This window comes from Meleagris gallopavo, chromosome 9, assembly GCF_905368555.1.
Source record: "Meleagris gallopavo chromosome 9, MGAL_WU_HG_1.1, whole genome shotgun sequence".
Classification (NCBI taxonomy): domain Eukaryota; kingdom Metazoa; phylum Chordata; class Aves; order Galliformes; family Phasianidae; genus Meleagris; species Meleagris gallopavo.
In genome coordinates this window covers 16,381,089-16,408,986 of record NC_139412.1, presented here as the reverse complement: position 1 = coordinate 16,408,986, position 27,898 = coordinate 16,381,089, and the positions used below count along the sequence as shown (strand labels likewise).

Sequence of the window (27,898 nt, the reverse complement as noted above, 5' to 3'; positions counted from 1 at the left end):
TGGGCCTGCCCGGGTGGGAGCCAGCTCTGCCGGCCCATTGCCTGCTTGCCATCTGAAAGCTAAGCTACTCCCAGTCTCAAATTTGGTGGAAATTCCTTTGTGCTGATGGGGCAATTTGGGAAAACACAGCGAGACTAGGGAATGTGTGGGGCTTGGCTTTTGCCCAGACTTCTTGGGGGACTGCAAGCCACCAGAACATAGCTGTCAGCTCAGTGTGAGCTGACCATGCTGCCTCTGCTCTTTGCTCCTCTGGCTGCTCAGACCTGCTCGAAGCGGTTGATCCCAATCATCAAAATGGATCTCAGCCACTGTCTGAGGCAGGTAAACACGTTTGTATGGCAAAGGGCAGTAGTTTTTTTGTTGCTGAAATAGTTAGGGCTGCTGCGCACAAGTGCCAGCATTCCCGCTGGCCCAGCATGGTTGGTGTGGTGCTGGGGGTGTGAGGATGGTGGCACTGGTTGATGCAGGGCTCTGCGTGCCAGTGGAGATGCAGGTCTGCAAGAGCCTTGCCTGCTGCTTTTCAGCTGTCCTTGAGCTCCTGAGGTGGAAACGAAAAGGGCTGAGCTTTCCTGTAAGCTGTGCCACCTGCTGCAGGCACTGCTGGGCCCTGGTGGGCTGTGCCTTCCAAAGTGGCCACCAGGCAGCCAAGCTGGGGAGCCCCTTGCTAATTAACAAAGGGCTCGCTGAGGTGATTGCTCTGTGCTGCTGAGCCCCCCTGGATCTTTTGGAACATTTCCTTTCATGGTGGCAGCAGGTGGGCTGAAGCCAGGCCCTGCTTCTATTGCCCACGGGAGCATGTCCCAGGAGGGCTAAGATCCTCGTTCTTGCAGGGATTCTCTTTATAAGCAACATTTTCCTGTGAGAAGTATTGTTCTGCTTCCCCTTTGCTGGTGGCTCGTGGTGGCTGAGCTCCTGCAGGGCTGCTTTCCTCTCAGCCCCTCCGCCGGCAGCTGTAAATCCTGACTGCTGAGCTGTTGACACAGGCAGGCTGCCCACGGGGTAGTGGTAAATATTTGCTAGCAGCTGGGGCAGGTGCTGCATGGCGCAGAGGGCGGGCAGCAGCTTGGCGTGTGGCTTGTCCTGGACAGGGAGAAGGCTTGTCCTGACACAGAAGCGGGGGAAGAAGTGGCTTTAGGTCACACAGAAAATCAATCCCATGGCATCGACCCAAAGCTAGCGTGCTGTGGGCAGAGATGATGAGCAAATCAGGCTTTGGTGCGCGCAGCAACGGCCAGGCCCTGGTGACATAGCGGCAGGGCTGGCCTCGGTGATGGGATGGCTGCCACAGCTGGGCCGGAGGTTGCCAGTGCGGCCCAATGGGTCTCTCAGATAACAATGTCAGAAGCTGAATCTAGCTGGGCTTAGGCTGATCTGCCAGCACTGTTACACAGCCACTCACCTTGTCACCCCAAAAAGAGTTAGTTGCATTTATAAACATCCATTGCAACCGTCCAGGGAGTCACAGCAAGCTGTCTGTGAACTGGCTGCTGTACAGCCCAAGGCAAACTTTAAAAGCCCCAGAACAATTTGCCTCCTTCAGGCTCTGAGGCTGAGCTTTGCATGGTGCCCATAGCTGCCCTTGCACTCACTGCAGCTTGCTCGGCTCACCAGTTACTCTTTTACCTCCTGTGAGAGATGCTGAAGGGCTCTGCCCCTGTTCAGCACGCACCTGGCATGCACTGCCCCAGCCTCCCACAGTGGGCACTGCTGCTGCTCAAAGGCAGCAGTGTGCACGCAGTTTTAAAATGCCAGCTGCTGAGCAAGCTCGAGTGCTGCCTGGCACCCCAGCATGCAGGGTGGTGGCAGGGAGACCCTACATCACTCCTGGGTACAGCTGCAATTAACACCAGCAATTTTGGTTACTGCCTCTGCTCAGTGCTTACAAACTGTGGGGTTTTAATTCACACATTATTAGGAATAAGGCAGCATTACTCCACGCAGAATTATTCCAACACGGCAACTCAGACCATGTTGCTCCTAAGGCTCCAGACAAGTTCTTACAGAAAAGCTCAGCTAAACAATAACAACTACCACCAAAGCAAACCACTGTTACCTACCTACATTTACACAGATATAAAAACTAAGGCTAACTTTCACGGGAGCACAAAATCTGCCCTTTGTCTGATCTCAACACTGCTGCTCACTACTTGGGTGTAAGAAACTTTACAAAATAGCTATTTAGTCTAATAAGGTGCTTTTTGTTTTGAATTGAGGATTTGAACTAAGAGCCCCTGCTTCCTGTTGCTGTTGTCAGATAACATCTTTTAGCTCATTTAGCTCTAAAAATGAAACTTCAGCTTGATTTAAATCATTGTGACCTAGATCGAGTTAGACTCGTTAAGAAATGCATGCTTAATAACGTACCATGTCAGAGTCTCTGTTCTGTAGATGTTCCAGCCACACATTGTGTAACTCCTGTATTAAAAAGATCTAAGAGTTGGTGAGGTTGGCAGAATGCTTATTTCTCTTTTTGAGTCTGTGAGAGAGTCCTGAGCTGAGGGAGGCATAGCTCTCATTACAAAAAGGCAACAAACACCTGATGTGCATGACCTGGTATTTTAAAAGTGAGAAAGAAGGAGTACTTTTGTTGTGCTGCTAACACTGCCTTTAAGGCTTGAGATTTGCAGCGGGAGAAATTGATGACAGTGTTAATAGCTACTCTGGACAATCTGCACTGAGTCGCGTGTTCACCAGGTTTTATTTGTGCCTCATCAAATTGCAGACTTTCCCAGCCCTGCCAGCAGATCCTGTACAGACTTTGGCTGAAGTCCTGTGTTTTGTCACTCCCAGCCTTAACCCTAAATCTGAACTTTACTGAACTGGTGGCTGACTCATAGCCCAAGACTTAAAACCACTGTATTTAACAGGTTCTTAGGAGAGGGTGGCTTTTTTTTTTTTTCTTTTCTGTTTTTTCCCTGCTGCTTACCTGGCTTTGGCAGCCCCACTTCCACTGGCAGTTCTCCGCTCCCAACCCTAACCCACACACATCCCAGCTATTGGTCTAGGGAGAACCCAGGGATAACAGTTGGTACCCAAGCCAACAACACACTTGAGCAGTCAGCTCCTGTGTTTCTGGAGGAAGGTGCACAAGTAACACTGGTCTTCAGTGGGCTTTTGTTCTTGAAGCAGGGCCACACTTCATCGATTGTGACAACTGCAGACAATGAAGTTTGCATCCCAGAAGGCTTCACACTGTTCAACACTGATTTTCAAATTTCAAAGCTAGATTCCATCTCTGGCTTCTACTTGGAAAAAAAATTGGATTTATAAAGACATTAAAATACAGTGCTAGCCATAAAGTAAACCTAGTTCCAAAAGAACGGGCAGATGAATTCAGCAGCACTTCGTTTAAGAATGCAATCTTCCTATTGCCCTTTCTCTGGGTCCTGGAAAAACATTTCCTTGGCTGAAGGAGACCAGTTTCACATTCTTTAGGCTTGGGCAGCTCTAACGTTCTGGGTAAAGCTGTACCCTCTCATCCCCTTCCCAATTATTACACATCCGCTGCCTTATGATTGTTCTAGAAATAGACTTCAGATTAGCTGAAGATCAGCAGCGAATAAGGTCAACACTGCTCAACTTAACTTGAATATGTGCTTACTCCACCTGGCATTAAATCAGCACGCAGGCCTCTACCTTCCAGAGCTGACCAAGACATCCCCCATCCAGGCTGCCTGCTCTGGAGCAGCTCTTTCTCACCCTCACATCATATCTTCCCAAGGAAAGAGGTATGCATCCTTAATCTAAGCAGACCTAAGTTTTCCTGTTTAAGGTTATCAAGTCAGATGGAAAACCTATACTGATTATAAAGAATCTTTCGTGAGAACTGTGTGAAATGAAGCATTTTGTATATTGCTTACCTGTTATGTTATCATATGCAGGAGAGTAAGAACATCCCAGGAAAAGTATTTTAGTTCAGATCCATTAAATGGCATTTAATCCCAAGTAACAGTGACACAGGCTAGGGAGTACTGTTATTATATCACATAAGATTTAAAAAAAAAAATTATTTCCCAAACAAGTTATTTTATGCACTGATTCTTAACATTGTCTTTGTCCAAGTCTGTAAGTGTCAATGTACTGAAAACAGTTTTCTTCATGTTGTACAGCTCCAACAGCTGGTGAATTCAGAGATGCAAGTGAACTCTGCTTTAAATGATCAGCAGTCACATCAGTACTTTCCAGCAACATATTTATACTCCTGGGAGGTGTAATACTCCAGCAGGTTTTGTTTTCAGCAGTATAAAACAGGGCTGGATTTCACGTTCCCGTAGCCAGGAGTGTAATTCCATACAGCTGCAGTTTTCCAATGTTCAACAGTGGCTAAGAATTAAAGCCATGGCCAAGCATGTACTGGTTACCTGCAACAGCCTGCCTGCTGCCCATACCCCCAAACCTCCTGAGCCATTCCAGCCTGCATTGAAATGGCACACCTCTAAGAATGCTGCATGTTTTGGACACGTTTTAAATTATCCCAATGAACAAAGCTTACTTTTGTAATGATTTTGCTATACAGTTGACTTGTCTAATACATTTATGGGTTCCTTATACGTTTCAAAACCATCAAAATGAAAAGACAAGTACTTGAAAGTGCACTGAACTCTCAAAGGCACCCACTAAAGATTTTCTGGCTGCAACAGCTTGCCATTGTGTAGAGATTCTGTTTCCACAAAGTTTCTAGTGCTATTCCAACTACTGAAATTCGTAGCAGAGTACCAGCTACACCGGAGAGATGGTCATCTTCCAAGCTTGTTGAGTGTTCTTTGCTGACAGACCTGCAATAGTTTCTGGTAGCTTCCATTCGTCTCCAAAGATACAGCAGATGTGGAGTGCTTCATTTGAACTGGTTGTCAATCAGTGTTCCTTTCATCTTGGCTTTCTTGGCTTCCAACTCAGCCTAAGAAAATTGTGAGACAATATCTGAGAACATTTCCTTTCAGTGCTCTAGTGAGTTGTGTCTTTCTTATCCTAATATTGCAAGCTTCTCACACCAGAAACAGGAATAACTCAGTTCTTTACTGACTCCTTCCTCCCTACAGTACAAGGGGACTGCCTTTAAAGTCATAAAATACCCAAGTCTAACTGCGCAGGTGACCATTTCATAGAATCACAGAATGGTTTGGCTTTGTAGGGACCTTTAAGATCATCTAGTTCCAACCCTCCTGCTATAGGCAGGGACACTTCCCACTACAACAGGTTGTTCTCAGCCCCATCCAGCCTGGCCTTGAATGCTTCCAGGGAGGGGGCATCCACGATGCCTCTGGGCAACCTGTTCCAGTGTCTCACTACTCTCATAGTAAAGAACTTCTTCCTAATATCTAGTCTAAATCCACACTCTTCTAGTTTAAAACCACTTTCCCTTGCCCTGCTGCAACCTACCCTTACAAAAAAGTCCCTCCCCAGCTGTCCTGCAGGCCCCCATCCCAAGATGGAAGCTGCACACTTTTCTCCATCTACTACTCTCCTGCCACAGCAGGTAAGATCAGCTGTGATGTTCTTGCTGCTAATTCTTCAGGACACTTTTGTGCTGGTAGCTGAGAGGGCAGATCCTCTGCTGCGGCATTAGCCTGTGCTGACACCTCACGGTAAGGACCTGCTCTGTCAAGTGGGCTTGGCAGCATAGCATTAGAGACTGGCTGAGCTTCAGCATGGTCCCCCCAGTCTGTGTTCCCTGAACAACAGGCTGCGTAAATCTCCCTGCAAAAGCTCTGCTGTCTGCTCTTCAGTTAGTTCTGTAGGTAACTGTTCAATTTTACATTCAATAAATCTGGAACATCTCTATTCAAGCTGTAAAGAAAAAAAGAAGTCTTCCCAAAGCTGCTCGTTACCCATGACGTTACCAGGACCTCTCTACATTCAGACGTGCAAATAGCTTGTGTGTGCAAAGTTAACAGTTCTAATGGACTTGTGTTCATCATTAAAAACAAATCACTCACCAACTCCTGTAGCCTTCTTTTGCTCATTCCTTTGCGTTCCAGCTGTTTCTCAATCACTTTTGCATTCTGTGCATAGGAATCTGCAATCTCCCTCTGAAACACAAATAGCATCGCTTTGCAGTAGCAAACCCTGAAGCATCAACACCTCATCCAAACAGTGAGATAACTGTCAGCTCTGAACATTGGCACGACTGCCACCAAGGCAGACAAAACTCACTGCTTCGATCTCCTCCTCCTCTTCATCGATTGTGGAAACGGTAACAGAACTGAACTTGCCCATGTCTTTGGTCCGTTTGGTCATCATCACCTCGATAAGAAGCAAAGCATTTTGTTAAAACCTGGGAAAAGTCCTGAGATTATGGATTATTTCCTTCTCCAAGGCTTTTAAGGTTTCTTACGCAAGTGACTAAGATTACCTGAACTCAGCTGGTGGCAAAGAAATATCCTCAACAGTTTCTGAAATTACGATGTGATTATCAGAATCAAACTCACTGACACTTCTAGCCAAATTTTGAGAACTACTACACCTATTACTGATCTGACCTATTTACAAATGGAGGCTTTCAGGTGACTAAGTTTCAAAATAAGGCGAAGTCCACATTTCCAAATTTCTTTTGCTTTCTTTGTGCTGGGACTTCCAGATGCAACAAGCTCTGCACTACTAAACTGAAGGCAAAGAGGGAGAAGACCCAGAACTGAGTTACTATTTACAGGTCCATTTCTTTCTTCTTCTTTCCTTAATATGTGACTTTACTTGCACTATGTCAAAAAGCAGAAACAGCCCTTTCACTTCTAGAGCAGAGTACCTTTTTGGGAGGTTCTTGCTTCTGAGTATATATGCTGGTTTTCCCAAAGCCCTGTCCAAACTTGACCACAGCACCATCGACAATGAAAGTCACCGGAGCATTCTTCTGTTGGTGCTGGTAGAAAAGCAGTAATCCACACCTGGAAATAAAAGCACGTCCTGCCATGAGCTACCCCGGGTTCTAGGCTCTTGTAGTCAGCAGACTAGCTAACAGTTACCAAGTTACTCACTCACTTGCCACACTTCTTCCTGAACTGCCGCTCTATGCCTTCGGGCCTGCGGGAGAGAGAAGACGTCACGGCCACGCCGAGCTACCCCGCGGGTCCCGCCGTGCCCGGCCGCTCCGTGCCAACCTGCGCAGGAAGACGGTCTCCTCCTCCTCGGCGTTGCAGAACTTGTGCGCGTGCTTGGCGGCGTCGATCACCCGGGCGCGGTCCCGCGGCCGCATGGGCAGCTTCTCCAGCTGGCAGTCTGCGGGACAGGAGACCGCCAGGATACCGGCACCGCCCCGCGCACCTCCCCCGGCCCTGCCCGCCGCCCCCGGCCGCCCCGCTCACCCAGGACCAGCACCATCTGCCCGCACAGGCAGTAGTAGACGTGCAGCGGTTTCTCGCCATCATCGTACTCCTCGCGGTCGCGGGTGTCGGAGCAGACGACGGAGCGCGATACCACCTTCGGCATGGCGACGGCGGGGGGCGGGGACCTCTGAGGCCAGCGCGCAGGCGCAGTCTACTCGAGGCCGGTACGACTTCCGGCAGCTCTGGCCCGAGTGGGCGGGACTGCCCACAGTGCGGAGGGGAACAGGAACGGCGGCACGGGCAGGCCGGGCTCTCTCTTGGCCCGTCCGCAAATTAAACGTGATGGTAAAGCTGAGAAAGATGGGCCGCACTTAACGCACCCACCGGCAGAGACAGAAGCCGTTTGCTCTTGAGCTCCATTACACGCGCAGCGCAGGCCGTTTCCCCTGGAGGCGCCGTGCGCACGCAGATCAGGCGCGCAGCCCCGCCCCGACGCACACCCACCGGGCCCGCCCGCGTTCCCTCCTCACAGCCCGGCCTACCAGCGCCGCCGCCGGGGAAGGTGCTTCCATCTTCCCCGTGACGTCACGGGCTCTGCCCCCCCCGCCGGCCGCGGCTGTTGGTATTGGTACAGCCCGGCGCCTCGGGCCCCGCCCCCCGCCCTCCTCCCGCGGTGGGAGCGGCCGGGCCGGCAGCACGGCGGTATCCGGCTCCGCCTCTCCCCCCCCCCCGCGGCTGTTGGTACGTGCCGGGATCGCCCGGCAGCAGGCGCAGGGATCGGTGCGGCCCGGGGTCTCACCCCGCCCCCGCCTCAGAGGTAGAGGCCGCGGCCGCTCCCGTTCGCTGTCGCCGCCGCCTCGGTCGGAGTTTGCCGCCGTTCCCGGGCGCCCCGTCCTCCCTCCGGTGGTGTATGAGTGATTCGTAACCCCGACTCGCCATGTCCACTCCGGCCCGTAGGCGCCTCATGCGAGACTTCAAGAGGTACAGAGGCCGCCGGCGGAGGGGCGACGGGGGGCGAGAGGGCGCGGGGCTCGGCGCCGCCGGGCGCGGAGGGGGCCGCACAACATGGCGGCGGGGCAGGGCCGCGCTCCGCCGATTGCGTAGCGCCGGGCCGCGCCGCCCGCCGCGGGTTACGCCGTTTGCGCAGCGGCGTCCGGCTCCCCTCCCGGGCTACGCCGAATGCGCAGGGGTGGGTCGGGGAGGGGGGCGCCGCGCTGAGCCCGCACCGCTGTGCCCGCAGGCTGCAGGAGGATCCCCCGGCCGGGGTGAGCGGGGCTCCCTCCGAGAACAACATCATGGTGTGGAACGCCGTCATCTTCGGGTGAGTGCCGAGCGGCAGGGGGCGGGCGCGGGGCCGCCCGGGCGCCGCCGTAACGCTGTGCTCTGCTTCTTTCCCCCGCAGGCCCGAGGGAACCCCGTTCGAGGACGGTGAGTGTGGCTGCGGGGTGGAGGGTGGGCGTCACGGCAGCGGGAGGGGAGCCGGTGTGGGGGGGAGCGAGGCTTCCCGGAGTCCTACGGAGCTGTGAGCACCTCCCAGCGCCCCGGGATGTGTTCAGGAGGGGACAGCAATACGTGGAGCACTGCCCGAAGCCTTGTGGAGGGCTGCTGTGCATGGAGCACTGCCCAAAGCCCGGTGTACGGCTGCTGCCGTAGTGCCATTATTTGAGATATGTTCCTTCTGACGTTTCGGTGCTTTGCCCATGAGTCCCATGCGAACAGAATTCTGTGTTGGCATCTGTTTTGTTCAGCTGCGATCAGTGGTACCCGGGGTTAAAGGTTGAAAGCAGCTTTTGGTTTCTGTAGCTGCCACCACAGACCCTGACCCAGGACTTCTCTAGGCAGCTTCGGTTTGGCTTCGATGCCTCTTACAGCCTTACTGATGTTACAAATACTTCAGCATCACCATGAAAACTTGTTAGATGTGAAATGCTGTCCAAATGAAATCAAGGATACATTTTTTAAGATACTTTGGGTGCAGTCTGTAATTAATCCTAGATCTCCGTGACTCATGCCAAAAATATAAAAACTTCTCAACTCTTACATCGTTCTTGACTAGCTATTTGTTTATCCTTGAGTGAGCATCTGAAATTCCAGATGTTTCCTGTGAGGATTTAATATATTTTAAGTATTTCAGGCCAAAAAACTCCAAAATCTATAGTTATTTCTTTTAATTGATTAATTAAGAATCCTGCTGGAGGAGCTGTTCAGAGCATTAGTGTTTGGAGCTTCCGTATTCCATAACAATGTACATAAAGCTGGTAGACCAACTGCATTCTGTTATCTTTATTATAGAATCGTTTGAGCTGGAAGAGTCCTTTAAAGGTTATTTAGGCCAACCTCTCTGCAACAGATAGGAAAGCTTAGGGCTGAGGGTTCTCTTAAACTTCACTGAGGGTTGCTTCTGCTGCCTGGCCTCCTGGTGCTCTGCTTCTCCCAGCGATCTGCTGTCTGGGGGCAGAGAGGCTCTCCTTGCAGTGTGGTAAAGCACAGGTTGTTGCTGTGGTCAGTCTCTTCCAGTGCAATGCGAGTTTAACAGGTAGTAGAATGGCTTTTTTCCCATATATTTCCACCTAGTTGCAGAAGGTTGCAGGCTGCTTTAGAGATCTGTGTTTATTTGATTTTTGTCTGTTTGGGTAGCATTGTGCCTTTATCTTGAAAACTTGGGGCACCTTGCTCTCACAGCAGCCTGAAGTCCAGACAGACACTTGCCTGTGCTACTGCTGTCCTATTGCTTTGGCAGATCTTATAATCTTGGTGGGTGATGAACTGCTGTTTTCTTAGCAGAGTATGTGTTTTTCACAGTGCACTCTCAGGAAAGCAGATCATGTTTATCACTGCTTCTCTGGGACGTACCTTACGTTGTGCTAGATAACAAATTGCTGGATGGAGCCCGGAGATATGGCATTGGTGGTGCCTGCTCTGCTCTCTCCCTTTGGTGAGAGGACAGGTGGTAGCACAGTTCAGATGTATTTGAGCTTAATGTAGTTAAAATTAAGAAGACTTTTATTTATAATATGGAGCTGTTATTGGGGCTTGTTTTGTTCATGCCCTTGTGGATCCAAGGTATGCTGGTACACCTCTGTATTCTTGTTTTTTGGTCTCTGTTCCTCCTGGGTAGTACTGTAAGACTTCAGGTTGTGAAAGTAGGCTGTGAAAAAAGTCAGTTGTTCTAGCTTTAATCATTTCAGCATTGTGGGAACTGCTGTTCTTCATCCTTGTTCTGGTGAGTCCCTTTTCTCAGCTTCTGAGGTTTCATAGCTTTGCCTGAACTGAAAGCCCTAAGCTCAAATGCATGTTTACGTGCTGTTCATAATGCTGATAACAACCCTTCCTTCCTTCCACCTCCAGACATTCGAGGTGTCTTCACAACTGAAGGATGACTTGGCCTGTGAGCAACTGCTAATTTAGATCAGCAGCAAAACTTCCATCTCCTGCTTTGACAGCATTGAGTTGCAGATGTCTGCAGTAGGACCTCAAGGATGTTTATCTTGCCTTTACCATATTTCTTAGAATCTGTGTTCATGTGGCCCCTGTGATGGAAACCCAGGCTCCCCCAAGCTCTACAGACCCGTTTCTCTGAAGCTGAATTTTGATGCTGTGGTTAGCGCAGGATTCCTGGCTCGAGGAGGGTTAAGTAACAGCTGTTGCAGTATCCTGTCTTCCTGTCATCATGCAGACAGCTTGAATGCGTTTGCCCTCAGTATGGCTTGTTCATTACCAAAGGAATATGGGTTCAGTATCCTCAGGTGGGGAAGGCAGGACTGTCACTGCATTATGGGTGCTGATGTGGAGAGGCTTGGCAGGGCTGTAGGCACTGCAGGGCCAGGCACGGGGCTTGGAGGAGCCTCCTGAGCTGTGGCAGGAGAAACAGATGGATGAGGTAAGTGCAGAACAGACGTGGGAACATTCTGGGATCAAGATGATCCCAGCATTTGTAGGATGACAGTGAATACAAAAATCTTTGTTCTAAAATTGGCTGTCAAGAAAAGGTTGGAAGGATCGCTAGTTGAAAACTGTAAAGTTAGTGATGCTGTGGACAATGAAGGACTCATCCCAGCAGTGTGTTGTCACACCCGTTCCACTTGTGTGAGTGACCCCAGACTGTGGTTCACTGAGTCTTTGGAACTGTTTGCTAACAGAGCTCAGCAGTGAGCATCTGCAGGCGTTCTTTCAAAGAGCCATTGCTGCTTGGGATCCTGACTTGAGTCGGGAGATGCTCCAGCTGGAGACTGTCCAGCCACGCACTCGGGTTGGCATTGAAAGTAATGCTGTCCTATCCCCAGTTAGACGGATGGCTTCCCCAGTTTTAGTTGTTTTAAATGGATTCTAAGACCAGACTGCCCTTGATTTGTTCTTTGGCCGTCTTATCTGTCTCCTCTCCTTTTGCTTCAGTGGGTGTTCTAAAATAACATTCATTTTCTTGAGTAAATTTACTGAACTTCATTTTTTGAAGGTTTGGGCTTGATTTTTACCCTACTGCTTGCTTACTCAATCTTCCACAGTAGTGCCTGCTTCAGTACTTCCTGAAGAGGGTACTGCAAACCAGAGCTGGGAAACAGTACTTGGGAGTTCCTCCCGTGTTTGTTTGGTTCTAAAGCTCTCACATCACAGGGTTGTTCCTTGTGGGGAAGGGAGGTCTGAGGGATGTCTGCAGCTGGCAGTTTGTTACAGACTTTCTAGCCTGTTTTTCAGGCTGGTCTCAAATCTGTCTCTGTGCCTCTGGATTAGCAAGAGTAAAACTCGATAGCCTCACTGCAGGCTTCCACTTAATTGAGTGATGTTAATGCACAGACTTCTCTTGTTTGGAAAACTGTAATGTTCTTCTTGTTCCTTTTGCTTTCCAGTAGGATGGCATGCTGTTGGTTCTGTGCTCTTAGGTTTTTGGGCTGCTAATAAAAATAGCCAACAGACAAAAAACTTGTTTTTAGGCAGCTGAGACTTCCCACTGCACAGAAACTGTTCCACCTTGAGCTGCACAGAAAGCTGTCAGATATCTGTACTGACTTCATATGCAAACTGGAACATCAGAGCAATGACCTTTGTTATAGTTTATAGCCTTGCAAAGAAGGAATCCCTAGTAATTCCTGCAGTTCCGTACTGATCTGTAAAAAGGGAAAGGGGTCAGAAATCTGTTCTTTGGCCACCAGCTGCTGGTATGCTTGCCAGCAGAATGAGGGAATAGCCATAGTGCCTCACAGCAGGAAGCAAGGATGAGCTTTGTATGTGAGCCCCTGAATTCTCTTTTGGGCACTGTGTGTTTGGGGGGCAGGGAAGCTGTCCCTGATAGTGTCAGCCCACCTCTTCAAAGCCAGGTGGTACGTCTGCTGAGCAGCTTGCTGTGGCTGTTACTGTAGGGTCTGGTGTGCTCCTCTTACAGGAGAGCTGTTTGTACAAAGGTGCTTTGGGTATTCCTAGGCGTGCATAGGCTTCATATCCCAGCATGTGCAAAATGATGGCATAGTGAAGAGAAGGTCACACTCTCCTTAGTTACTGATGGGGGTCACTTGCAGTGCTTAGTCCTTCAGAGCCACCTTTGGGCAGCTTATTTGTCAGAGTTCTGATTGTCAGCTTGCCACAGCCTGAAGAGAAGGGCTAAAATCAGTCAGGTTTGTGCATTGCTAAGATTGGTTGGTCTGGGACTTAAGCAGCCATTCCCAACAGAAGGGTAGCTAACCTGAAGTCAATGACCAAATTGTTGTTTAGAATGTCTAGTAAGAATGCTGCTTGCAATACTGCTTGCTTAACACTATGATCTCATTATCCAATTAAAAAAAAAAAAATCCTTCAAATCTAAGCATCTTAGCAGTGACAGCAGGAACTGCCATAGCAGGGAGAAGTACCAGTGTAGGTACTTCAGCAATCTGTATTCTGTGCCCAGCAATGGATTTACAAGCAAAGTTCTATCAGTTTATGATTATACAGGAATGCTTCTTGGTCATCTCATGTAAATTTGTTCCGAATAAAGCTAATGTATTTCTCTTCCAACTCCAGGAACATTCAAACTTACAATAGAATTCACAGAAGAATATCCAAATAAGCCACCTACTGTTAGATTTGTCTCTAAAATGTTTCATCCAAATGGTAAGTATTTACACAGTACATTTAATTGTAGCTTTCTGTAAGTGCTGTAGAAGTAGACTATTATAAAAGTTTCCACTATCTAATAAGCACAATTCCAGTGTGCTTCTGTGTAGTTCCACTGAAGGTGTCTGTGTGAGCTGTGCTCAGGTTTGAGATGAGTAGAAGATGCCTCCTAGCCTGCAGGTGGTGCAGCACTGTTTTACAAGGCTCCTCTTTCAGCTGCCTGCTGATATACGTGACAGAAGAGAGAACTTGAAAAGTTCAGGTTATTTGCTGTTCTCTGTACATATCATGTACATAATTACACTTGTGACTGCAGTTGTCTTCTGTCATTTTTTCTTTTGTACAACTGGGGGCCTGGATGAATGCTATACCTTGAAATGTAGTACTAGGTTCCAACTGTAGCCAGTAAGATCACTGAATCAGTCCCTTCCCTTGGCCACTAAAGGTTGGTTCCTTGTCTCAAAGAAATACTAGCTTCATGAATACCTGCAACTTAGCAGGTATAGATAGCTAAGTAAGCTGCAGGCACATAGAAAGTAAGCCTGTGTGGGCTAAGTGCACTGAGGGAAGGTTCTTGTACAGCTGTCATAAGACTAGGCATTGGCTGCTGTAGATATATTCTGGGGAAACCTTGTATGTAAACAGCTCTTTTTTTTTAGTGTTCCTTATTTGGATCACATGTGGAAAGCTTAACATTTTTGCCTTCAATCTCTTGGTGGTTTCATCTTTCCATAGCAGTGGCTGCAGTGTCACAGAGAAGCGTGGCATTGAAGAATAAGCAGGGTTTGAGCTTGAATACTTGAGCCAGCTGCCAGTGACAAGCTTCATCTCCTATGTGCAGGCCTGTCTGTTGGATTTCAGTCTGCCACACAATATTGGCTTCTGTTCTGTTTGTCAGTATATGGGTTTTCAGGATCAGACAATACTAGGAAAAACTGAGTAGCTGTACAATTTGTTTTAAGCCATTCTTCTTGAACCTTTTCTAGTCTATGCAGATGGTAGTATATGTCTGGATATTCTTCAGAATCGTTGGAGTCCTACTTACGATGTCTCTTCCATCTTAACATCCATACAGGTAAAAAAGATTTCTGCATGAAAAGGCAGAATTAGGATGCTTTAAAAAAAACAAACAAACAAAAAAAACAAACAAACAAAAAAAAAAAACAAAAAAAAACCCACAACTCGGGAAAAGCACTGTTGGCTCCTCAGAGCCAGTAAAGGAGCTAAATGTTGCTATATTTTTAGGTATGAATGCTTTCTGTCTGTAAATTAACCAGCCTTAGAGGTGCACAGAGGTTGCTGGAGGTTCCAGCTCTGGATTGCACTGCTGAAAGCTTGTAGTAACTTACAACTGGAGTAGTGCAGTGTGCCCTACCCTTATCTAGATGAACTTCTGCCCCCTTACTAATATGGATAGTTTAGAGAATATATTGCAGAAACTGTACTTCCACGTGTCTGAGCATCTTTTTTCTTTTTGTGCAGTCTCTGTTGGATGAGCCAAATCCTAACAGTCCAGCAAACAGCCAGGCAGCTCAACTATACCAAGAGAATAAGCGGGAATATGAAAAACGGGTTTCTGCAATAGTAGAACAGAGTTGGCGTGATTGTTGACCCAGGATGATGCAAATGAACACTCTGGTGATGAGGAAAGTATATGAAGTGTCTGAGTCATCTTCATCCTAGCATCACTGCATTTACTTTGAAAGCAGAATAGCTGTTGTGCCGTTGCCACCCTCCCTTGCTGAAGCTTCTTCTCCTTGGACATAATAAAGCACCCACTTTGAAGTCAAATGTACTGTACTTGGGTTACTTGCAAAAGAATTACTGATGCTGAATTCATTTTCTGTGGTCCCTCTCCAGTCTTAGGGCAGTATTGTGCATTTCTGTAGTGTACACTAAGCTTTTAATTGTAATTGTGTTATACACAGTGATGCTTATGTGTAGCTTGACAAAAGGGATGTTTATATACATACACATTTTTTAACTGATATTACTAAAGTGCTGATCTGTCCAGGCTGGTCATTTACTATTGGTTTAGACCCCACTGCATTTGTAAGTACTGAGTGAAGAAGTAATGTTTTTTTTCTTCATATATATTGGTTTCCCAGCTCTTAACTAGTTTGTAAGAACGCCAGTCACTTCTACACTTCACAGGCAAGATTTATGTACAGATATACATAAATCACTTCAGGTGTGGTACTTTGATCTTGGGGTGAGAAATAAAACCTTTTGTTTTTGTTTTTTTTTTTTTTAAAGTAAAGTAGTGTTTTAAGGGACATGCCCATGGAGACTGCTCCACTGAGTTTCTGTAGTCCTGTTACTGAGGTGTTACTGGACAACAGCAGATAGAGCTGTGGTACTCTTGAGTTAGAGTCCTTCCATATTAAGGAAGAGGTAAAACCTGAAGTGTTCCAGAGGTGGAATTATTCTCCTTTTAGTGTCTTTCCCTCCCTTTATCTGAGAAAGATAAGTTATTTGGTATCCAGCTTTGCCTTGTGGAAAGTTTGAATAAACTATGGGGTAGGCACTTCAGTCTCTGCAGTTCCCAATCTTTGTAGTTTACTGTGGTTTATGTGAGCTACTGCTGCATGCTTGAGTTAGTTTCTCTTCAATTTTATCAAAGTATTTTTTCAACTCTGAGAAAACAGTTGTTAAGTCCAGACTCACTTTTTTGTACGGCTAAGTTTGTACATTTGGATACAGTTCCTTCAGCAGCAGTGTGGGATGAAACCTACAATTGTGTTGTCCAATGTTCCAGTGTCTTTTGTGTGCACATTGGTCTGTTAGTTAAGAAGTATAACTTTGCACAAGTAACCCATGTAAGAAACTGTACATTTTTCAAAACTTGTAAATAAAGTGTAACCTTAATGCTTATTGTATAAATAGGCAAGAGGTGTGTAACTGTGGTTATTCTGAGGCAGCAGGAGGCATCTCAGGCTGTGTGCAAACATCTACCACCAAAGCTGGGGCATGCTTCCAGATGTTTGGGGCAGGAGCTGTGCTTGGGCTGAGCTGTATGCTCACAATGCAGAAATACAACATGAGCCCTTCCAGACGGAGGAAGAACAGGCCTGGGTCAGCTTGCAAGGAGATGGAAAAACAGATACCTGCAGAAAGCTCAGGACAACACTCCTAGGACTAAGCTGTTGCAAAAAAGCCTGCAATAGTATGTTAGTAACAGTAGCTGACAAGGTTCAATAACTAACGACATGAGATTCATACTTTCGAAGGGGAGAACATGATGAAAATGACTGGCATCTAACAAAAGCCATTACTGCTCCTCGGCTGCACAGTTAAGACAGCCTGATGGGTTCTTAAAAAAAAAAAAAAATAGATAAATCAGGCATTAGCCCATCTCTGCAACAACACTTCACTCAATGAGCAGGCCCTCTGCCTTACACAGGGCAGCCTTTCACCACTGCAGCTGTGCTTAGTTACACTTGCTAGCTTTCCTAAAGGACTGTCTAAGCTGAACCCTTGTAATTGCTATTTACCAATGTCAAAAAGCCAACTACAGGAGGTAGAAATAGGGGTCATTAAATTCCACGCATGGGGCTAGAGCTGATAGGCCCTTAGGAGTGTGTATGGACAAAGTATATCTGGCCCAAGTAATCTTGATTCTTAAACATCTGTTGTGCAAAACTTAGCCAAATCAAGAGCCAGTCAAGCAACAACCATGTAGTTACACAGACTGAACTCAGGGCTGGCGCAGAACAAACACCCAACAAACTTCCCAACACCTGGGAAGACTGAAGCCAACCAAATGGTATATGAGAGATCTTGGCCATTTCCCTGTACCCTGTGTAATTATTTCTGCCTTTACAGCAGAAACCTTTCTGAACGGCTCACGTTCCTCTCATATCATAGCATCGCCCGCCCCGCTCCCTCCATTTTTTATGTCTTGCTACTCACTAAAAACAAAGGCTGGTATCAGCCCTAAGGCAGCCAGAAATGAAAAAACCTCACCCTTACGGCTTTCCTATGCAAGTCCTTCATCCACTAAATTTCAAACCATATAGTGCTGGTTCCAGGAAGCTTACAGCCACATAAACACAGGTGATGGAGCGGAGAGCAATTCTTCAGCTCTAACAGTCACCAAAAATACTCCCACTAATTCAACCAGGAACCAACAGAGGTACCCAACCTGGCAAAGATTTACAGCCACGAGGCAGGGATGCTACCCAGCATCACTTGCACAGACTCACTGCTGCTAACTACTGCTGTGGTGGTACCACACATCCCGCACCCCCTCCCATGCTGTTCAGCAAAGATTTCTCAGCCCAGCACTGCCCTGGGGCTCTTGCTACTTTTCCCAGTGGCACGAAGCTCAAAGGACCGCTGCAGAACCGAGGTAGGGAGGGGGAGCTGCACTCCTGCCTGCAGGAATACTCGGAAGTACCAGGCTTCTTCCAGACTCCTACACTGCCATCTGCTATAGCCCACCATCCCTGGGAGCAGAATTCAGAAGTAGAATGCACAATGCCCGAATAAAGAAAAAACCTTTCAGAGTTTTCTGCCACTGTCCTTCGAAGGTAGCAGCAGCAGCAGCATGTTTTTATTTTAGGTGCTCAAGCTGAAGCCACCTAGTTAAAGACAGGAAGAGATGCTCTCTGTGCCGAGCGAGTCTTACCTGTGAATCAAGTCCTCCAGGAGAACCTCCTCCTTTTCACTGTTTGGCTGAAAGCTTCTCCAAATGCACGTCTCTAGGATCTTCTGCTCCACCAGCAGGGCTCAGTCACCAAGTATTAAAAAAAGAACAGCGTAAGAAATGAAAACACAACGTAAAGAAATGAAGAGTTAAATATGGGAAGCAGATAAACAAAAGCAATAGCCGAGGCATAAGCCAACAGGAGAACGGGTGAAGAATCATCCCACTAGGATTGCTTTCGCCAGCTGTCCTTGCACAAAGAATCAGCAGGCCCCACGGCTGACAGAAAATAGCATCTCTAGACAGATCTCCCACTTAGCTCTTCCAAGGTCTCTGCCTGATCTCCCTGTTTTCCAGGCACGATGTGGGTGCTCCCCCAAGGCTTGCACAGCTCCATTTCGTGGCCCTGCTGGAGGCACGGCCCAGGCAGCAGCACAGCCTGCTTCCCAGGCAGGAGGAGCACTCCGGACTCCAGCAGCACACTCCAGCACCAACGAGATGCCACACTTGCACAGCACTTCAGAGCAACGCAACCATTTGCTTGTGACTTGCCCTTGACATAGCACAAGCAGAGGTACATTAACAAAGCAGAGAAATAATTAGGCACAGATTTAATTTTGCTTGGGTTAGAGAGCTTATATTCAAAGTAAAAAAATAAGTTATGTAACATTCCCCACAAGCTACACTAGCATTTCTGACACGTGGGCTCCGTGTTTACCTCCAGTTTTTATATTTCACACTTCATTGTGGTATTTACACACGTCAAGCAGTGCTTCAAGGTTAAAATCCACTGGAATTATCTAAGTCCTGTACACTGATGAGTAAGGTGCATTCAGTGACTGTCAGTATGGGAGGCTCAAGGTAAAAGCCTGCAAATAAAACCGTACTGTTACAGTGGTAAGGACATTTCTCCATGTACGTACACAGCAGAGACAACATCTTGCTATATACACCTTCCTTAAGAATAAATGCAGTTTTCACACGTTTCTTTTTACACAAAAGCTGACAAACTTGTTTGTTCGCTTTTTTTTTCCAGAAATAAAGCTGTATTTTTATTGTCATCAATACGAACTTTACATACAGATTTATTCCTCCGAACTGCATTTCCTTTGCTTTTTATCCTTTTTGTTTTTAAAACAAGGCATTTTTTCCTTTCTCAGGCAAAAAAGTTACGAAGAATAAGGGAACTATAATTTTAAATGGTGTCAAATTCTTTCTGGTTGGACATGTGTTTTTGCTATTACAAAACTAATAAAATGTGAAGGAACAAGTAATATCAAAGACACACAGTAACAGCACTGCTGATGGCTGTTGGGTTGTGCTAATATGCTCAAATAGAACTTGGCCAGTCCTAATTGTCTAGCAACATTTTAGAAATCATATGAGCAAAATAAAAGATTTTAATGTTAACATATCACGCAACAAGAAATGCAGCATCTTTTTCTTCAACCAGGTATCTAGAAATGTCTTTTGTAATTTTCACCAGTAAAATCAGACAGTGAACCTCAATTTGCCTGAGGCATGATAAGCTCATAATGCCCTACGTGGCCTTCTTGCTTCAGCTGGTCCAACAGATCCTCCTTGCGCCGCTTTCTGCTTACCACCAAGTACCTATCATGGCCCTGGCCATGAGATTTACTTTTAAGACCATATTTTTGGGCAATCTGATGTATCTGCTTCCGTTCGTCATTGGTCAGTTCTGTAGAGAATGTCAAGTCAACATGACTCTCTGAGTGGGCATAGTTTCGAATGATCTGTTCAATATCTCTTTTAGCGATTTTATTTACCCTTTCCACATCAAGCCCAAGTCCTTCCCTTTTAAACTGCTCCTTCACTGAAATAGGTTCTCTAATTCCTTCACCGTCCTTCCCTAGGCCTCCACCCTTCCAGCCCATCTTTCTTAAAATTTGATTCCCAATGTTATCTTCTTTGATTTTCTGTTTCAAAGCATCTTCTGCCGATCGCCCCCGAATCTCATTTCTGGAGATGACGTCTTCAACGGTGCCTTTTTTCAGATTGTTAACAACAGTTGGCTGGGTCTTTTTGAGGATTTTCACAGCTTCCTCTGCTGCCTCATGCTTGACAGATTTCTTCACTCCAACTGCTTCTGCGATGAATTCATTTTCAAGCAGCACCTTGCACTTCCATCGCATGCCAGTCATCCTTTCGAAGACATACTCAACCGTCATCTTGTTGAACTGAGCAGTGTCATTCAGCGTGCACACCGGGTTATCAGAGTTCTCATAAACCACCAGGTCCTTCAGGTCCTTCTTCCTCCCAGAACCTTGTGATGAGCGGCCCACTTTCTGAACCTGGGTCATTTTGATGGCTGTTAGATTTGACTGCGTCTTCTGCAAAATTTTCAGCGCTTCATCAGCTGCAGCATGCTTGCTGGTCTTCTTAGTGCCGTACCCCTCAGCTAAGCAGTGATCTTGTAGAAACACTCGACAACGCCACATGCGGTTGGGCATGTAGTCATATTTATATTCAACACACATTTTGTTGTACGAGGCAGAATTGTTAAGTATTCCTATTGCATCGCTGGCATTCTCTATGAGGACAAAACTAGTCCAGTGTTTGCTGGTGTTAGTGGAACCTTTTGCGGATTCGGCACTGGGCTGTGCTGGGACGCAGTCCCTGTTGGCTACTACAAACTCCTCATGAGGTTTGAGAGCAGGAGGGAAATCTGGGCAACTCACACCTGCCTGGCACACCACCAGGTCTTCGTGATAGGTGTGCTTGAACTTCCTCTGCACAACCCTAACTTCTACAGACTTCTGCAGCAACTTGACTGCCTGTTCTGTGGCTCGATCCCTGGATCCATTTTTGCTGCCGGCATAACCAGTGGTCAAGTAGACATTCTGACATCGTACTTCACAAGCAAAGCCATCTGTTAGGAGCTTCTTACTCTTGGGGAGGTTGGCGGGGGCAATTTCTTTCAGAGGAACATAAATATATTCAGGATTTGTCTTGCATGCCTGAATTGAACGTGTCAACAGATACGTATAGTTAATTTTTTCAGTCCCAATGTTTGCATCTGGGTTAGCAAGATTTTTCCAGACAGCTGCTGACAGTTTCTGAATAAAACTCTGCTTCAGCATTATAGCTGATGGAGGGAAAGTCTCTGATACAGATTGGACAGCTGAGGGAGGAACAGAAACCTGCAACATGCCACTTGTGGCAACATCTGTACTATTCACAGCCTTATTGGGAGTTGCTGCCTGGCTCGCAAAGCCAAACCCAGCTGAGTTGGAGATCTGGGGATCCACTCGCTGGGCATTCTCAAAATGAGAATCTATACAGTTTTCAGCTGGCTGTGTTACACCATCTGTATTTGCTTCTTGGTGCATTTCCAGCGTTTGGATGTCCAGAGAATCTTCCCTCTTGTCATCCTTCTCAGCACTGGTTACAAAGTGGATGGGTTCAAAACGTGGCCGCACACGGAACCTAGGGACCACCTTTTTGGGAGGCTCAGGAACCTCCTTCCTCTCTGGACCTAAGGGGTGGAAGAAAATTACAAGATTACCAATAAATACATGCAGTGACAGAGAGAAATGCTTTCAGAGTCATCTCCAGAAGGAGCATGCAGAATTCATGCATGGAATTACCTCTGAGACACAAACCAAAATGTTTCCTTCTTAATGTTTGCAATGATCAAAACAGAACATTCGTCCTTACGCAGGTCGCTTTGTGGTACCTCCAGCTTCTCATCTAGCACACAAAAATCACTACATCTTCAGTTACAAGGATTTTAGGTCTGACTCACTCACTCTGCCCCACAGCACTGCCTACTGAACCCATCCACTCATTTCTGAATCGAGTCCACATTAATGGTAGGCCCCATATATTAACCAGAAGAAGTGCAAATGAGGAACAGTATCCTGATATACAGAGCTCCTGCAAAAAATGACAAAGAGCTATAAGCAAAGATGCTACGTCTAAAAGACAGCTACACAAGATTTCTACTGCGAAGACTTCTGCCACCTCAGGAGCAGAACATCCACAAGTCTGTGGGTTCCAATGAGATGCATCCCAGAGTCCTGAGGGAATTGACTGACATAGTTGTCAAGTTGCTTTCGATGATATCTGAGAAGACATCATCAGCTGAAGTCCCTGGTGACTGGAAAAAAGGCAGCATAGCATCCACTTTTAAGAAGGGTAGAAAAGATTATCAAGGGAGCTACCGACCTGTCAGCCTCACCTCAGTGCTAGGGAAGATCCCAAAACTCCTGGTAACTATGTTAAGGCATGTGGAAGAGAGGGAGATGACCAGAGGAAGGTGACAAAAATGACCTGAGGGATGGAACACCTCCCTGTGAGGACAGGCTGAGAGCTGGGCTGTGCAGCACGGAGAAGGGAAGGCTGTGGGGAGAGCTGAGAGTGGCCTGTCAGTATCTAGAGGGGCTGTGAGATGGAAGGGGACAGATTATCGAGCAATCAGTTGTAAAAGTACAAGGGAAAATGGTTTCGAACTAAAACAGGGGAGATTTAGATTGAATGTATGAAGCAGCAGCTTTTTTTTTTTTTTTTTTTTTTTTTTTTTTTTTTTTTTTTTTTAAGAGTGGTGAGGCTCTGGCAAAGGCTGCCCAGAGATGTGTTAGATGCCCCATCCTTGCAAACATTCAAGATGAGGCCGGACTGGGCTCTGAGCAGCCTGATCTAGTTGCAGATGTCCCTGTTCACTGCAGAGGAGTTGGGCTAAATGACCTTTAAGGGTCTCTTCCAAATCAAACAATTCTAAGATTCAGGGATTTTAAGACTGTACGGCGTAGCCCCCTCCCTCTGCACTGAAGTGGCACATGCCTGCAACTCCACCAGAGGAGCAAAGGGCCACCTCAGTACCTTGGAATGAGCCACCTGACCCAATGCCAATGTGTGCAGCTGTAATACACGCCTGGTAACATCTGTCTAGTCATCACTCTATCACAGCGTATTTATCATAAACTAGTTCACTGCTGTTGAAAAGAGTATTTCATATACAGACACTCAAGTCAGGTGGCAAAGCTCTTATGAGTATTAAATCCTTCAGTCGTCACTGTTTTGATGAATTATGGCAAAGTTTACATTTCTTGCTGAACTTGGTATTTTGATGATTGCACTGCAGCAACATTTCAAGGCCCTTCCCAGCACAAGAGCTTCGTTGTGTGTGGCACACAACAGGGAAGGAACCCTTCCCACAGAGCTGCTGCCTAAAAGAAATACACAGCAGGGATAAAGCAGTATTTTTCTTTGTTTTGCAGATGGGGCAGGGAAACCCAGAAAGACGACTGGATTATCAAAGTAAGAGAAGAAACTCTGGCGGAGCTAGGGTTTACATCCAGGCCTAGAGAGTAGTCCTGTACTCTGAGCATCTGCATTTTAAAAAGCCACACTATCAACCAACACTGCCCCACAGAGCAGAGGCCTGCTGCTCACATCCACAACCCACACCCCCAGGCACAAGAGGCTCCCTGAGCCCTCCCTCCTGAAAAGAGCTCTGACAACTGGAGTGCAGTAGAGCCAGAGGAGGAAGCCACCAGCCAGCCAGCCCACTTTGCCCACTGCATTTCCTCTTCTAGAATAGCTACAGTTGGAACACCTATCCCTGAGAACATGGGCTCTGCTGAGCTATGTGGGACTCCTCCAGGCCAAGAAGGAAATAAAAGGAAAGCACCCAACATCCATGCTTCAGGCAGGTCATATCTGAAAACGAGTGCAATAACTGCTTCTCAGGTCAGAACATCACTTCACTACATCAAAGAAGGACAGACAGACAGTGATATTTAATGACACAGGTCCAATTCCTTAGCATTGTAATTAGCAAAAATCTATTACATAGCAATTTCAAATAAAAATTATAGTTTACTTAAGCAAAAAAAGAACTTTGCCTGAATTACATATGCCTGATGACATGGTACAGGAAGAGAACAGTTGCAATCCAGCAGAGCTCACCGTGGCCGCTGTTCCCCAGCCTGCCATGCTACCCTGCAATTGCCAGGCTCCCTGCAGCCCACGCTCCACCCAGCAGCAGGGCCAGACCCCCATGACACACAACCAGTGCACTCACTGTCAGGTGGGGACCGCTGTCTCTTCAGCTTCTTGCTAGGGACCAGTTCAAACGACTGCATCTCCCCGATGTCGATGCCCTCTGCCATCTTGAGAACCTTTTCCATGACCTGCGAGCCATACCTGTGTGAATCCAAAAACAAAGCATGTCAGAAGTGCTCCCACAAGGGGCACCTGGCCCCACCACCAACCCGCCCTGCACCTGTTTCAAGCCTAAATCACTCCCACAGTCTCTGTGTCAGCTAGGATTCCAGTACCTCAGTGCCTGCTCCAGACAGACAACTCAGCCTCACTCAAAGCACAGAATAAAACCAGGTCATTTATGTTTGAGATGCAGAATCTGATCCAACAGAAGAGCAAAAGAAGCCCTCACTCTGCTGCTGCTGATATGCTGGCACAGGCCCTGACCAAATTTACCCCTCCTGCCACCCCTGGTGCTGGCAGGTGTCTTTGTGAGGTTGGGGCAGGACACTACTGACAATGTACTTGGCTCCAGGTGAACCTATCTGTGAATAACAAGCATTGCAGCCACCAAGCCTGCAGCATTTAAAGCTTTAACATGTACACATTATCTGCTAAAATGCTACATTTGGAAAGGCAGCTAGTAACACAGGGGCGTGGAGGAGGCGTCTCACGAGGCACCACAGTTCCAGGACTAACCACGGGAGTGACTTGCCAGCACTGAGCTTCTTGCCTGGGTCAGCAGCCACAGCCACATGTCACCAGCAGCAAAGTCACAGACATCAGATGACAAGGACACTCCTCTGCCTTTATTGATCACTCTCTAAAAAAAAGCCATACTCCTTTTTAGCTTGGTAGTTGTGCATGAGAGTTTTAAATCCCTGAGCCGTGGAGAAGGTGAGGTGGCCGCAACCATGTGGGCAGGACACACATGATAAAACTCCATGGCTGTACAGCCCTGGACATCTAAGCTTTCCATTGTTCCTGGGACCTGACATGTTTTCAAATCATTTCCAAGTCCAAACCTGAACGATAAAAAGGCAACTTTTTATTAAAAAGGCAAGAAAAACTTAGAAATACAGCACAGAACTATATTCTGACAGCTCTGCACTGCGATTCAGAAAGGAGAAAAGGCAATCTTGCACATGTATAGTGAAGTGTTCATCTTCAAGACAACAGCCAGTGAAACAGTAACCTAAATTAGCTTTTAAACACTCCTCTCCCAAGGGCTCTGTTCATCTATTCACTCTTCACTCAGGAAACGGCCTTCCTGCTCCTGAGAACCAGGCAGAAACGAGACCTATGTACAATCCTGAGAGAACTGCACACACACCAGCACAGTGTTTGCTTCACCCTCTGACACCCAACTCTGTGCCACTCCCCCGAGCGTGGGAAGAACATGCTGGGACAGATGGGAGCTGTGCAGTGGTGACAGCCCTCATCTACAGCAGGGACAGGAGCCTGGCTGGCTACCTGCATCTTGTAGAGGGAAAAGCACGTTGCCTCTGACAGCGGCATCAAATGTGCTGCCCTTTTCTAGCAGGCTTCCAAACAGCATTAGGTTTGGTCTGGGAGTGTCATTCTTTAAGACAGATGGTCTTGTTTGGGGCACAGGTTTCTGCCTGGAGGAAGGCCAACCTGTCCCGGTATGAGCTTGTTTAACCTGGTCTTTGAAACTTCACCTCGTGGAGGCTGCTCGTGAAGGCAGAGGACCCCACATCTCCGCTGGTTAACTGGAGTCCCCCCCAGTGCAATTTAAGTTTGTTACCTCTCCTGATTCCAGCAGCTGTGGAGCAGGCTGTACTATTTCCTCCTCATTTTACAGCTACCTTTAACATATCTGGAACACACATCTTCCCTCAGCAACCTCTGAACTAATTACACCTTGTTACTTAACTCCTTCCTCACAGGTCATGTTCTCTAAGCCCTCTGGACATTCTGCAGGCAATTTTCCAAATCAACACTGGTGGATTTCATCAAAGGAACTTTTAGGGCTACAAATATGGTGAAGGATACAGAGGGGAAGATGAAGAGTGGCTGAGCCATATGTCCCTTCCCTTCCCAGGGAAGCTTCTCTGTGTGAAGCTCCCCACTGCTCTCCAGCACCGTGCTCATGCTGGAGCACAACACAAACTTTGGGGAAATAGCCTCACCGATATGAGCCTCAATCTGCTGCTTGTGTCTTCTCTCAGAGGTGCTGCTGAAGATGTTCATCAGGGAAACTACAAGCACTTCAGGCTTAACTTGCATCACTTTTAGAATTGGAGATAATGCCGCAGAGCTCTTGTGATCAGCACCTTATATCCATACTACAACACTGCAATTCCCAAAAGCACCATCACCTCTACTAAGATAGCATAAAAGCTTATACATGGTCCAGAGAAACTAGAACAGCCTTGATTTTAAAAAACTAACCCATGCTTTAGAATTTGAAGTTACTTTAAAACAAAGCTCAATTTTGATGCTCACAGAGCAGAACTGTTCAGTACTTGGATCTGAAAGAAAAAGGAAAACACGCAAGTCTACACCTAAAGAAGCTGACTTGGATCTATACAGATAGTGCAGGATATTCCCTTAAGACTTTGGGACAGCAATGCCAACAAAAGCAAAGCCACGTGCCACTCAGGGTTTACAAGTCCCTTTTGGCCGCAGCACAGATGACTGAAGTTAGTTATTTGGCAGCCGCTCCTGCCTTTAGAGCATCACGTCCCATTGAAGAAAAGTCCCAGCACCAGGCAGGTCAGTAGGGTGTGCCCGAGGCTCCTCCCAGCCCTACAAGTGCCAGTGCTGGCAGCAGCGATCAGACTGCTTTTCCATTCACCGGGCCGTTCTCCCGGAGAACACAAACCCCGAGTTCTGAATGGAGCGCAAAGGCTGATTTACGCTTAAAGGGACACTTCCTTCTCAGCTAACTCACAGAACGCGATACCGCGTGCTTTAAAAGCTCTCGGGAGAAGAGCATTGAGAACCGCTGCCAGAACACACGCTCACCTCGCAGCACCTCGCTCCCCCTCCTGCTGCCCCGGCACATGGACCTTCAACAGAGATCCCACCCGGGGATCCCACCCCCATGCAGACCCCCCTAGCCCCCCTTTCAGAGCTCCCCAAGCCCCCGGGATTCCCCCCCCCCCCCTCCCAGCTCCCCAGCTCCCCACGCCCTCCACGGCCTCACCTCGGGCGGCCCCCTCCCCACACCTCAGCAACGCCCCGCTCACCTGCAGCCCAGGAAGACGTGGTTGCTCCACAGGACGGACAGCGCCAGCAGCCGGTCGATGGCGGCGCCGGGATAACTGTGGAGGTGGCGGAGGATGAAGCGGCGGCGCGCAGCCCAGTGCCGCTCGTTCTCGCTGTACTGCCGCCACCGCTCCAGCACCTCTTCGGGCACCGCCTCCGCCGGCGGCGGGGACATCGCTCAGCGGGCACGGCGGCCCGGCCCCGCTGAGGAGGGAACGCAACCGCCGGGCACGGGGCCGGGCGGCGGCGAAGGCGGCCCGGGCCCGGAGGTAAGCAGGCTCCACGTGCGGCCCGGGCCGCGCCTCGCCGCCGGACGCCGGGAAACGCCGCCCGGCCCGGCCCCGCCCGCTCCGGCCCGGCCCCGCCGGTCCCGCTCCCCACGGCCCGACCCCGCGGGAGCGCGCCTCCTCCCCACCCCTCCTTTCTCCACACCGAACCCCGGCCCCGCTCTCGCGGAGCGCACCGGCGGCCTGTGCGTCACGTGGACGCGCGAAACATCGCGAGACGGCGCGAGAGTGTAGAGCCTTCCTCGCGGCGGAAGGACGCCGCCCGGCGGCGGGAAGCGCCCGGCGAGGCTACGCAGAGTGCGCAGCGCTTACGGAACGGCCGCCTGTCGGGAAGCCGCGCGCCGTGCGGCAGCGCCGTGCCTGGTTCGCCTCGGGCAGCG

The 27,898-nt window shown here is 48.1% G+C and overlaps 3 protein-coding genes across 3 annotated transcripts; 1 reads left to right on the top strand and 2 right to left on the bottom strand.

The window, feature by feature from the left end:
- Positions 1-3,908: 3,908 nt before the first annotated feature.
- STEEP1 (STING1 ER exit protein 1) lies at positions 3,909-7,822 on the bottom strand. Its single transcript, XM_085230340.1, has 7 exons — positions 7,299-7,822; positions 7,095-7,212; positions 6,976-7,017; positions 6,743-6,881; positions 6,154-6,243; positions 5,937-6,029; positions 3,909-4,897 (listed from the first exon to the last, which is right to left on the bottom strand). The coding sequence occupies exons 1-7, from the start codon at positions 7,420-7,422 to the stop codon at positions 4,835-4,837; spliced, it is 669 nt and encodes a 222-aa protein (XP_085086466.1). The 5' UTR covers positions 7,423-7,822; the 3' UTR covers positions 3,909-4,834.
- Positions 7,823-7,965: 143 nt separating this feature from the next.
- Positions 7,966-16,233, top strand: UBE2A (ubiquitin conjugating enzyme E2 A). The gene is made up of 6 exons (XM_085230341.1): positions 7,966-8,240; positions 8,500-8,580; positions 8,662-8,687; positions 13,251-13,340; positions 14,330-14,418; positions 14,826-16,233. Exons 1-6 carry the CDS (start codon positions 8,197-8,199, stop codon positions 14,952-14,954), a joined length of 459 nt encoding a protein of 152 aa, XP_085086467.1. The 5' UTR covers positions 7,966-8,196; the 3' UTR covers positions 14,955-16,233.
- A 2,354-nt stretch (positions 16,234-18,587) lies between these two features.
- On the bottom strand, positions 18,588-27,747 carry NKRF (NFKB repressing factor). Its single transcript, XM_085230315.1, has 3 exons — positions 27,213-27,747; positions 24,038-24,159; positions 18,588-21,487 (listed from the first exon to the last, which is right to left on the bottom strand). The coding sequence occupies exons 1-3, from the start codon at positions 27,404-27,406 to the stop codon at positions 19,497-19,499; spliced, it is 2,307 nt and encodes a 768-aa protein (XP_085086441.1). The 5' UTR covers positions 27,407-27,747; the 3' UTR covers positions 18,588-19,496.
- Between the last annotated feature and the right edge of the window lie 151 nt (positions 27,748-27,898).